At 42.5% G+C, this 12,850-nt stretch overlaps 2 protein-coding genes across 2 annotated transcripts in view; both read right to left on the reverse strand.

Annotated features, from left to right (window-relative positions):
- The window catches only part of slc2a4rg (SLC2A4 regulator), a 64,612-nt gene extending 61,270 nt beyond the window's left edge, over positions 1–3,342 (reverse strand). The window contains exons 1-2 of the mRNA XM_048240924.1: positions 2,875–3,342; positions 441–691 (exon numbers count right to left, since the gene is read on the reverse strand). Of these exons, the coding sequence (XP_048096881.1) occupies positions 441–691; positions 2,875–3,165 (542 nt within the window). The 5' untranslated portion in view covers positions 3,166–3,342. The remainder of the gene's footprint in view (positions 1–440; positions 692–2,874) is intronic.
- Positions 3,343–4,709: 1,367 nt separating this feature from the next.
- Positions 4,710–12,850, reverse strand: part of LOC125293897 (mushroom body large-type Kenyon cell-specific protein 1) — a 54,711-nt gene continuing 46,570 nt past the window's right edge. The window contains exon 7 of the mRNA XM_048242112.1: positions 4,710–9,658. Coding sequence (XP_048098069.1) covers positions 9,050–9,658 — 609 coding nt within the window. The 3' untranslated portion in view covers positions 4,710–9,049. The remainder of the gene's footprint in view (positions 9,659–12,850) is intronic.

Here is a 12,850-nt window from a genome sequence, read left to right on the forward strand (position 1 = left end):
CACGCACACACACACTCTCTCTTTCACACACACACACACACACACACACACACACACACACACACACACACACACACACCACACAGTATAGATCCATTAACAGTGGATCTATAGAGGTGATGGTTGTGAAAACAAATGCAGCTGAACAAAACACAAATGGCCTTAGGTTTCTTTGTCTCTCCCTTCAAAACCCCTTTGGTGCTTTTACATAATCAGCCTTATCTCTCTTTCCCTGCTGTTGTGTCCCAGAACCAGTCTGTGATAGGAACCTGTGTTTGGGGCCAGCACATGTGGCACAGTGAAAAAATAATAAGGGAGAGATAGAGAAAAGAGAGAGAGAAATAGACAGAATAGAGAAATCAGATTGAGCGAGAGAGAAAACAAGAAAGAGCAAGAGCAAGAAAGAGTGACAAGGTGTGAAAGAGAGAAGGTGTGTGTACCTGTTCCGTGGGACGGGGATGTGCGAGGAAGCGTGTGGGGGGCGCTCCTCAGGCGAGCCGTCTGGGCAGAGCAGCGGCTGCAGGCGGGACCTGGCCTCCCCGCTCTCGCGGCCTGAGGGCCTGGGCTCGAAGTGCATTTGGTCGTCTAGCTTCTGCCCGTTCAGAATCAGGCGATGTGTGGGGCTGGGATTCTTCAGGACCCCACATGGGCCCATCAGGTCACTCTCATCCATGTTGCCTGGACAGCCCACCTGAAGCACACACGCAAGGGAAGTAAAATATGGTGACAGGTTAAGAGACAATGAAGTAGCTGGTACATAATTGGCCAAAGCTATTTTGATCTACACTTATTCAGTGATCAAATGAATGTTCTATAATCTCAAGATACCACAAAAATTATGAACAATTTTCATCCAGATGCATTTCCCAAAAGCTCCATGTTATTGTAACCTACTGAATAAGTATAAGTAAGTAAGTATATATACTCTTTTGATCCCGTGAGGGAAATTTGGTAAATGTACTGTGTGAATGTACTGAGACAGCCTGTCATGTTCAAATGTCAAAACGGCAGTTTTCTGAGTGTCAAAAATGCAGTTTACATTGTGGGGCAGCCATAGCCTACTGGTTAGCGCTTCGGACTTGTAACCAGTGGGTTGCCGGTTCGAACCCTGACAAGTAGGCGTGGCTGAAGTGCCCTTGAGCAACCCCTCACTGCTCCCCGAGCACCACTGTAGCAGGCAGCTCAATGCACCGGGATTAGTGTGTGCTTCACCTAACTGCGTGTGTTCACTGTGTGTTTCACTAATTCACGGATTGGGATAAATGCAGGGATCAAAAGAGTATATATACATGCAGACAAATTATTTGCAGTTTACATGCAGAAAATACAATATTTCAGACATTAAAAAACTGTATTGCACTACACTACACTACTATTGCACTTTTCAGTATTTCACTGCAGAAATGTAATATGTTGGGCATACAAATATTATTGTACTGCATTCTGCTTCAGGGGATAGTGTTTGACAACCAAATCTGTCTGACCAATAGAAGAGCAGAGTTACACAGTGATGAACTGTATATCAGGGCACCATGTGTCACATACAGTACATGCAGGATTACTTGCAGCTGAGACATTTGGTGCCCCCCTTTGGTGTTTTCTTGATTGTGACAATTTGATATCACTTTAACTAATATGTCTCATTCTTGGACTCCCTAAACATCCCAAAACAAGTCTCGAATCCCTGAGACAATTTAAAACTAAATCTAGCCTACACTAACAGCTTAAATAAAGAGGCCTGTTATTGGAGTCAAAGTAATCTCAAATGGCATGGATAAGGGCGGCAGTGTCAGACAAAATACAAACAGGAAGCAAAACTTGCAACGCATTTTTATGCTACTTTTTCTATGTCCAGTATTGTGAAACATCTTCCTCGCATAGCCTAGATTCTGACTGATGGTGAGCCAACTAGTTTAGCGCAAAACAGTCTGTAAACAAGGTTAAACTAAGAGGAAATTACACACAAATAAAAAAACGTCCTTCTACTAGAACTCTGTGGATGAACATGGCGTTGACCACAGCATTTCTGACATCGAAGAAAACAAAGTTAAGAGTGTGGGGAGGGGGGGGGGGCGTGTCATACGCCGGGAGAATTTTATCAGGCACCAACTGTTTTTCCACATTCGAAATGTTTTTTTTTTCGAGGCTTTCTAGCCACAGTAAAAATACAAACTCAGAATAAGACGAAATAGGTTGATGAAATATGCTGATAAAATAGAAAAATTGCATTTGTGAGTATTGCATTTGTAGCCTTAGTCTGTAGCCTATAATTGATACCACTTGTTTGTATAGGCTATGAAAATGTTACCGACAGTAGGCTAATTCAACCGAATGTCGGTGTCACCAGAGTCGTCGACTGACTACTGACGCCCCCCACCCCACCCCACCCCACCCTCTCTTGCCTGCGTTCAACCGGGCCTGCGCCAAATGCCGGTGTGTGGCGCAGTCAAGACAAGGCTTGTAGGTTAGTGAAACCGGGGTGGGGGAGGGGAGATTTGTTAACGTCCCAACCCACTTTTCCTTTTAAACTTTGAACAAGTCGCCATTTTAAAATAAGAGCTTCTGTATGCTTCTTATACGATTTTATTTTCTATTTTTAGGAGTGCTGTCTTTGGTGTTAAATAGTTCTGCTAAGCTGCAACAAGCTCTCTCCACGGAGCAGCACGCAAGTTTTGAGCGCAGCGCAAACAAGCCGAATTCCGTGCACAGAACCCACACAGTAAAACTTTCTTCAAAACATCACTTCAAGAACTTGATCGTTAAAGAAGTGGGACATGCAGATACAAATTAAATCAGTTGAACCATCAATAATTAACTATCAGATAAACTTAGTATGCCAAACATGCACAAGACTAGACATAACAAGACACCTACTTTTTTCAGGTCAAGGTGCTTTTCTCTCCCTGACTTCAAACCAACTCCGTTGACAACAGAATCTTTGCTGATACATTCTTTCAGAGTGCTGTTGTCCAACATTGGACTAAAAACTCTTCCCGGCGAGGACACATTTTTACATGCCAGTATCACTCCGCAATCCATTGCCGTGACAGTCTCAGCATGTCCGGCGGTATTCCCTCCATACGTGCTGTTACCAGCTCGACTCGAAGCCGCACCACCGAGCCGTATGCCGGCTAGGGGCTTATCGAGGAGGCGCTTGGAAGTCATTTTTAGTCAGGAAAAGTGAATCTAAAGAAAGATAACTAGCTTTCTAAAGACCTTAGTACAGAAGAAGAAATTATACATTTAACAAGATTGTCTTGACTAGAGCTTAGCTTGTCGCAATATACTACCAACTAGATTTTCTACCAACCAGAAAACTACAGCCAACCGGTCAGGGAATAAAAGATTGTTTTGCTTTTTTCCTCCAAATGAACGCCACGCCCACTCTCTCCTGCGCGTGCAGCCAGGCGAGATTCGCAATGTCCCGCCTCCCATTCAGTCTGACTGGTTGTCGGCATACATAAACATGTCGTTTTGGAATGCGGCCATTGCAATTTACAATCTGATTGGCTGGTTTGGAAAATGTCACATTTTTTCCCCTAACACTGCGGAGGTGTGTCTCGACGATATGCCGGCCGGTGCGGGAGAAAAACAAGCCCTGCTGCATCGAGTAGATTTGGCTAGATGTGACTCTCGGATTTAACGTGTTCTAGTCTTTGTTTTGCAAGCGCATTGACTAGATTTAAAATGTATGCCTTCCATGAATATATGCCTACTTATAATGCACTCCTTTACCTTAGTGTAGGCCTACTAGTATGATTCAAACATAGGCTATATTTTGACAATTTAACATAGGCCTTCTTTTCTGTCAAAAAAATATACAGCTTCTCAACCCATTCAAATAGAAAGGCGTTGTAAATAACATTATTATAGCGCAGGCCAAATTATTGGCGTTCGGAATGGCCATTTTAGCTTTGGTCACCCGGAAAGCCCAAATAGCCTACAAAACGACTTTTCGAATCCGTTGATATAAATAGGCAAGAAGACATTGTAGGCTACTAGGCACTTCGAAGCTACGTTGTAAACGTGCAGACATTTCAACAGACTAGGCTATGTGAGCCTTTCCCCGTACGCAATGGCTCCTCCTTCATAACCGTGGAGAATCAGCAGTTTACGGATTATGTAACTTTTTGGTTGTCTTTTAGGCATGTGATCAGTCATAATAGTGCACTTTAAAAGTCGATTCTATAAAGAGTATATCTGGATTTTAAAAATCAGTTTCAGGGCGGGCATTATCGTAGACGTTTGTGGTTTATAAGCATAGTATTACCACCTTGCTGTCACACTGTTTCAAATCGCTGGGCAACAACATCCTGCTGTGAGCCACTGCACTAATGTAGCATTATGTAGCCTACAGCAGTAGCCAGCCTAGACCAGGTGACGACTTTTTGTGCACTGCAAACTTCTCCGTGCAGTCATGCCCTTCAACACGTTTGGATGTTTCTAATTATTTTTTCTTCGCCTCCGCATTCGGCAAAGCATTGGCGAAGTTTCGAAGTTTATAATATATGTACGGCTCCACCCGTCCTTCGAGAGAACCAACAGAACGACTCCATTTGTTTCGAAACTGATATATGGTAAACTGGTATCTGGCTTGTCAGAACACCGGCTGTAAAATTTACATTTAGGCCTACGTCAAAGTAGGCTACATTTACAATTATATTTAGGAGGTTAATCTTTTGGAGTTTATTCTAAAAAGACACACACAATATTTTAAGGTGCAACTTTATTACAAAAGTATAAATTTGACCACAATATCCTGAATGATATCTTGATTAAAAAAACATACAATCTTTTTTCACATAAGTAAAATAGGACACAAGCTGGCATTTATATACAGTATAGGCCTACACACCCTGTTCGTTTTCAAGCCAATTAAAAAGTACACCCAGTCTAACTGATTTGCAGACATGGGACTAGAAAAGAAAAATAATTTAAAAGGAAGTAGAACTTGCTCTGACAGATCATTGCCGTTTACAACCCACTACAACCAAGACATAAAATATATTTCTATTATAACATCAGCAATGTCTATCTGAACAGCATAATCTGACCGCCATCACACAGACTCATCACTGTGCATACTTGTAATTCTTTCATCAATTAGTCTTTAACACAGCTGTGAGCTCAGGAATTATCTACTGACATGAATCTCATGCTCTAGGGAAAGTGGATTATGCTCCTTGATTGTTTCAATGTGGTTTTATCTTAAAATAAAGAGTACCCATTGCTCTGCACTATAGTAAAGGTGATAAGGGGAAAACACAGTACACACAATATACACTACTTTTAACCTGGTTTAAAAACCCACCACGCCTTCTGAAAACCTGTGCTGATTGCTAACCATTCCAGATTGTAATGCCTCTCTGAATGCAAAATAGGCTTGGTCCAAGTGCAGGTTGCCCCTTCCAACAACCCCTTCCTCCCCAACTCTCCAAATGCTACATCAAAGGCCAAGAGCGTACTTCAGGACAAAGTCATTGCTGTGCTCCAGCAGACAGATTGAGGGGGTGGGAGAAAACCCAACAAGAATGGGGGGTGGTGACGCATTCTCCCTGCAAGGCAGAAGCCTGGTTCTGAAGATGCAGGTTGGTCATCATCTAATGAATCTCAGGAGGAAGGGAAGGTGGGGGAAGGGTCGGTCAGATCTGGCTGTGGCTGTGCATCGCCAATGGAATGGACAACCCAGCTCATGAGAACTTTGCACTTCAAGAACATAATCTTTTTTTTCTAAACAGTGAACTCTAATCTACCACTGGACACGTCCTGTTATGTGATGGCAGATATTGATCCTGGGAGCTGTTCACACAAGTCCATGTACAATAATCACATGAATTAGGCAGCCATGTTGCTCTTTTTTGTGTTGAAATCATATCAGTTAAGAGGACTAAACAAAATGAAGTGGTATTCGTTAGCTTTTTTTAAAGACGTTCATGCAATCACATACAAGTAAACATCACCATCAGCTTCAACAATATTGAAACACCGATATGCATGGCAGTGACATCAGCTGCTTAGACACAATGTGACTAGTTGATGTGTTTGTGTAGATGGGAGGGTAGGAAAAATAGTGCTTTTGTATACTATATATAAGTTATTTATAAGTATAATACGCTTGCTCTAACTTTTTAAACCATAATTAAATGCACATATCAATGAACACTTTGTGATCTCTCTCTTTATCTCTCTCTGTCATGGTGGCAGGACTAGCGTGTTATGTAAGAGCGACTTGGTATGTTTCCTTAAAACACTCACAATTCAGTCCCTGAGCTGAAGTCTTGTGTCCTCTTCCACATAATTTCTTTCTTTTCTTTGAAAAAGAGAAACCAATGGCAACCCTGCATGGCTTCTCCCCCAGGGCCTCATGGGAAGGCCTTCTCATGTCTACTGTGCAGCTGAGCTGATCCACAGACAAACCAGCGGAGCAACAGACTTCCAGAGGAGGCGCTCACTAGCGACTCTGGGCCCTCCGACAGTTTGTTTTCCTTGGACGCACAGCCGTCAAAAATGCCACTGATGGCTGGAGAGAGCCTGTGGCTCCGAGAAGCGAGTGAGATTGAACTCCTCGCATTGGAGATTGGGCAGTGAAACAACCCCAGACCCGGCCAGAAAAACAGCCTTTACTGCTCCTTACTGATTCTGGAACACTTGACTGATTCCGGAACACTCTACAACAGCATTCTCTATTTCCAGAGACCGGAGCCTGGTGTTAAGCATACCCATGTGAAGATATGCAGCAGTAACACGCCTGAACCAGGACATCCCTTGTTATTTAAAAAAAAGCTAATTTTCATCATTGCTTTATTCAAATTCAAAAGAAAAACAGGTCTTTAGGGTCCACAGCTTTCGACAGAGAGGCTGTTGCTATGCACACCATGGGAAAGTTGCACCAACACCTCTGACCCTATGGTTACTTTGACCCAGTGCACAGCCAAGGGTGGGTGGTGGAGGCATGTTGCTCCGCCAAAAGAAAGAAAAAAAGAAAAGACATCCAAAACAGAGTTGTGCCAAGATTTTTGGAATGTGTGCCCTTTTACGGGCTTGATTCTGGTCGAGCTGATTTCAAAACAATTTTCTACACACAGACACACACACATACATACACACAAACAGATTGGCAAATAAATCCCCAGACTTTGATTAGGATTTTGATCACACTATCAAGCAATAGCATGTTGAGTAAGAGAGACTGTCACCCTGTCTCCCTTGGCATTGTGAAACTACATGCATCACCATTCACAAATCAAATCTCACGTGTCAGCAGATATTGAGTAAAGTTAGCACAGTGTAATACATGCGGGTGAAAAAAAAAGACCAGTTTAAAGAGGAATGACCTGCTCCAGGAGGAAAGCAGTATTGGTCCACAGTATGGTACTGAAATTGAACATGCCACATTATTCTTCTGTTGCTCTAATTACATGCAAACCTCAAGCTGACCTGAAAAAAACCCTTAGAAGTCAGAGGTGGCCAATTCCATGACAGATAACCAGTTTGTCATGTTTTTTTTCTTTTCCAGGAAGAGTTAAGAGTTTAATCTGTGCACACAGTCTGTGTGAAAAATATGTTTGGATTCAGTTAGCAAAACAACCGTGGGAGTGTGTTTGTGTGTGTGTGTGTGTGTGTGTGTGTGTGTGTGTGTGTGTGTGTTGTTCAAGGTTTAAAGTATGTGATTGTGTGCATCACTGAGTCATTAAAGTTTTTTTTTATTTCATTATTTACATAATTTTGTTTTATGACAAATAGAATCTATCTCCTATTCCTTTTGTCTGCAACCATACAAAATGGTTGGTGTTATGTTCATTATAGCACTAAAGTGGTTGTTGTCAGTAGCCACGCCTTCCTGTCAGCAATCAAGATGTCTTCACACCATAAAACACCACAGACCAATTGCCTTTCTTCCATATAGCTTGGTTTTAGAACCAGACACAATCCACAAAGTTATGTGTTCTGATTTCCTACATCTGAACATGCAATCTTTATATGATGTGGAATCGCTCTGGAGGAACCAAGCTGACTTTGGCAAAGCAAACTGCCGTGGAACAACAGCATGTGATAAGACATCGCTGCCTTTGGAAGACAAAGAGACACAAGGCCAACTCAAAGAAACTACAGTACCACCACACGACGGATAATAATCTCCTTATCTTCTCTCCTTGTCTCTCTCTACTGTAACACACTGTGTGCATTTAAGATCTCAATTCCACTTCAATGTATTATTTGTCCCAATATGCAACTTTTGCAGCAGCCAGCAGGTCTGTCTCACGGAATATGCTGAATAAACAGACACCATACCCACCAGACTGACATTCCAACAAGTTTTTGGCTAAAGGCATCCTGCAACCACAACTAAACTCTGAAGCTAAAATAGAGTTCTGTTATGACACAGTATAACAGCTGTTGTGTTCACCACTTACACCAAGAAATTAAAAATCTAAAAATATAAGTGCTTGATTGTGTGCTTCTGTCTATGTGCATGTGTGTGTGTGTGTGACCATGAGTATGCTAGACCATGTGTGTGTGCATGTTGTTATCTTCTAAACCATATGACTTATTTTCTTTTTTCTTCTTTTCTTTTTTCTTCTTTTTTCACAGCTTTATCACAGCTCATATCACCCTTCTGAAACCCTACCCTCCCACCTGATACTGCGCTTATAAGCAGAAAAACCTGTTTCAGCCTCACTTGCCTTTAGACTGGACAGCAGGCAGCAGTTTCACAGCGTGTGTGTGTGTGTAGAGAGAGAGAGACTAAAGACAATGACCTAGTTTTAAACGAGTAATAGCGTTGCGCTAGAATTTTGAATTCTTTTGTGAACAAGTGCAGGCAACACCTTTGTGGTGGTTGGGAGATTGTTATGGTCACATTTCATACAAAATAACAAATAATGTTTTCAGTGCCTTTCAGATATTGTACATATAGGTGTAGGCTTAGAAGTTGGGAGTCTATTCTTGCCCTCACTTCAAAACGGGGGTCAGAGGTCGTGAGCAGGGCCAGTTCCCCCGGATCGCAACAGGTCACGGGGGTTGGTGGCTGTGACTGCAGCGGCGGCATTCACAGTCCCGTGACGTACATCTCCATGCCGTCGTTGAAGGTGAAGATGGTGGTGGTGCTGGGGTTGGCAGCGCTGATGCCCTGCTTCACCTCGCTGATGGTCTCGTAGAAGTTCTCTCCTGGCGGAGGCCTGCCCTGGCCAGGTGGATGCTGCTGCTGCTGCTGCTGCTGTTGTTGTTGCTGTTGTTGTTGTTGTTGTTGTTGTTGTTGTTGTTGCTGCTGCTGTTTCTTCTTGGCGCGTAGCGTGGCAGCGTTAGCCTGCCGCTCGCGCTTCCAGTGGGAGTCGATGGTGGCGTAGGCCGGGTCCGCCTCCACCACCAGGTTGCTGGGCCACGTCTTGTCGCCAATGGCCTCATAGCAGGGCTCCTCCTGGGCACGCCTCCTCACTCGGACCTCCTCATGACCTGGACCACCTCCTCCTCCTCCTCCTCCTCCGCTTGACCCAGCCGGCCATCCAGGAGGGCCCGTCTTCTTGCCCTCATCTGCCCCGGGGCCAACAGCTGATGCGTTCCGATGCCCCTCTGCCTCCTGGGCTGCCGTCGCCACTGCCTGCTGAGCGAGGTGTTTCCTCTTCAGGGTTTTGCACACAGTGGAGTACATCTCGGAGATCTGAAAGGGGAAGGCAACGGAAGGTGAAACTGGGAAACGGTTCAGAAGCTCCTAGTTAAAATGTCAAATGTTTCACTGTGTGCCAGAATGCTAATGTGGGTTCACATAGACAGTTTTTTATTTTGTCATTCTGAACTATTCTGTGCCAGCTGTTTCCATGGGGTTCGTTCTATTCCGATCAGGTGCTCTCATGCGCTCTAGAATCTCTGAATAGCCATCGCTGCTTTGCTTTTGCTTGAGAAGCCACAGTAAGCAGCCCGATTGACCGAATACATGGATGCTCAATCGGAATAAGAATGGGATACACCACCCTTTCATTCTGATTAAAATTCCAATCGGATTGGAAGTTTTATTCTGATCAAGGTGCTTATATATATATTTTTATTCCGATTGAGCCATTATTCCAATTCTAATCGAACTAAAAGTGTCTGTATGTAAACTCACCTACTGAAAAAAGCAGTGATAGCTGATACCCTCATAGATATTTACTGTAACATCAGAAAGTGTATATTTAGATATCTAACATCATGCCACAGGTGGGGGACCTTCCCTTTCCAATACAATTACAGTTTTTCTCGATCGTTTTGATACCTGTGTCAACTCTGACATCACGTTCAAAACAGTTAACACCTGTGTCTGAACAAAAGCACTCTGGACAAAACTAGATGTACCGCATAGCGGTACAAAATATGACCACCGCTCAGTCCTGTACATCCGTTCCAAAAAATAAATCACACTTCAATTTGTCTCCATATTTTACTCCATCCCCCACTCTTGAAACTTTTGTGTATGCTTGTTTGGCATGCCTGAGTGTGTGTGTGCAGCTGCACAGAAAGTACCCTACTGGTGCTGAAAAGGTGAATAGATTGTAGAATAGCCAAAGAAGATGTAGAATTGTTATAAAACCTTTAAAATCTCTAAACAATCACAAGTAGGGCAGTTCATCACAGTTCATCCATTGCAACTGGATTGATGAAAGGTCACTTACACCTGTAGGCTACATTGTATTTGGGAAAAAGCAAAAGGTATCAGCATAATGTTATTTATTTATTTATTTTTTTATGTATTTTTAAACAAAACATCTCTGTCAGTTCCATGCCGTTTTCAACAGCTATCAAAACAAAAAGGTCATTTTTGGATGGATGGATTTTTTTTGTAAATGTTTCTTCTTCTACATAAGATTTTAGTCATCTTTAGTTCATGTAATACTTTTATTGTCAATGCACAAATTAAGTAACAGTAGTCTGAAACGTTATTGTTAATGCACAAATTAAGTAACAGTAGCCTAGTCTGAAACGAAATGCTGTTTTACATCTAACCAGTGGTGCAAATAACTGTCATGTCCAAATGGGCCTTGATGAAATGCGTCGCTAGACTGTTCATACACATTTTAACGGGCCAAAGTTGAAGAGCTTTTGTCCGTTATTGTTAGTGCAAATATAGGCTGATTCATGTTCCCTTGCATTGTTTAACTGAGGTCCATGGCTAGTCTGGCTTTCATCAGACCAAGCTCAATCTAAGAAATCAAAAAAAAAAATGGCGGGCAGATCAGGCTGGGTTCACCCAGCCTAGTCCATAGGCACCCGATATTGTTTAATTTTCCGATTGAGATATACACGCTCTGGCTATTCTAAATGCAAAAATGCATCAGGGAGTTATGACAAAACGGTAACTAACAAACTAGATCCTAATAGAAAGCTGTTAGCTTCCCTAAGCTACAGGTAGGATTATAAGGTAGGCCTATTTACAACATAAATTGTCAATAGGCTATGCTGGCTACACAAATAAAATCTCCTTTGGAAACCAATGGCTTACTTTACAGTATCAAGCGGACTTAAACTGTCATATCGTGGGCGAAAAGTTGTAATAACATTCACGCAGCTCCATGAGTCAATGAAAGCCAATGAAGTAGCCACTTCTAAATGGGACCCACTACACAGTAGCTTAAGGTGTTTTGCTAAAGCAGCCATAATGAAATGAAGGTGTCATTGTTTGGATACTTCACACACCGCGTGCTTTTTAATTTCACAGACTACAACTACCAAGCTGTAATCAAAGCACATCGATTCCCCCCTCTCACACCCTGCACGACTTAAAACAAAATAAACAGGCGCCTCAGTCTCACGCATGTATAGGCAAAACTGTATCAGACCCGGTGTAATGTTGGTAAATCTTCCATTGCACAGAATGATTTTGTAGCACGGCAATAAATGACAGTCGAAGATACAAACAGTGCTGCTATACATTTGCTTGGTATAACCGCATTTATAGTTTTCTACAAATGCAATAAATCAAATGCCTCCATCACTCAACCAACGCTTAACGGTAACATTACCTAGGTCCTTATTGATATTACAAGATTAACGCGTCCTGCAGTAAAACCAAGCATGTCCGATAAACATCCTCAGATTTATTTCGGCTTCAAGAAGAAATGGGAATTACACTTCATGTGAACATCGCCCCTATCCTTATTAGATGTTAAGCTGCGTAAATTACAGTCCTTGTATGAAGGTCCCATTGTTTTTCCAACCCACTTTTAACTTCCAACAAAATTACGCCTCACTGCAACGATCGCCATCTAGTGGACAAACGACGACTTCTTCGCCAATACTGAAAATGCAGCCATGATGATGATAATGAATATTTATTTTGGCTTTCTTTTAATCCTACTGATTTTCATTTTTTACCGGGGGCAAATCACAAATGAGTGATTATGAGCCAGGTTGATGTGGGCCCTTGAGACCAACATACCATAAAAGATTCACAGAGAACTGTGTCTGCCCTACCCTCCTTTCGGGGGGTCCAGTCCAGCGGGGGGGCTGCAGATGAAAACGAAAAATGACGGTTCCATGCTATCCATGTGGGGGTACATGCCCACCAAGTTTTGTGTACCCCGGTCTTTCAGTGTCCCAGGAATCCTTGTTGGTGTACGTCACTAAATGTACACATAAATTATTTTATTGTAAGGCCCCCCATGAACGAAAGTACACAAAACTTGGCATGCATTCAGAGGGTGTCATAATGATCCTACACTTTTAATTTCGTGCAGTTTTGACCTTGTCAGCCAGAGATATTGAGATGAAAACACCTAATTTTTTGCTTTTTAATTTTTAACTAGGTGGCGCTATACATGAAATAAGTGGTAATGGGATGGGTTGACATGCCCCCTTAAGACCAACATACAAAAAAAAA

The sequence above is a fragment of the Alosa alosa genome, chromosome 4, assembly GCF_017589495.1.
Source record: "Alosa alosa isolate M-15738 ecotype Scorff River chromosome 4, AALO_Geno_1.1, whole genome shotgun sequence".
In the NCBI taxonomy this organism is placed as follows: Eukaryota; Metazoa; Chordata; class Actinopteri; order Clupeiformes; family Clupeidae; genus Alosa; species Alosa alosa.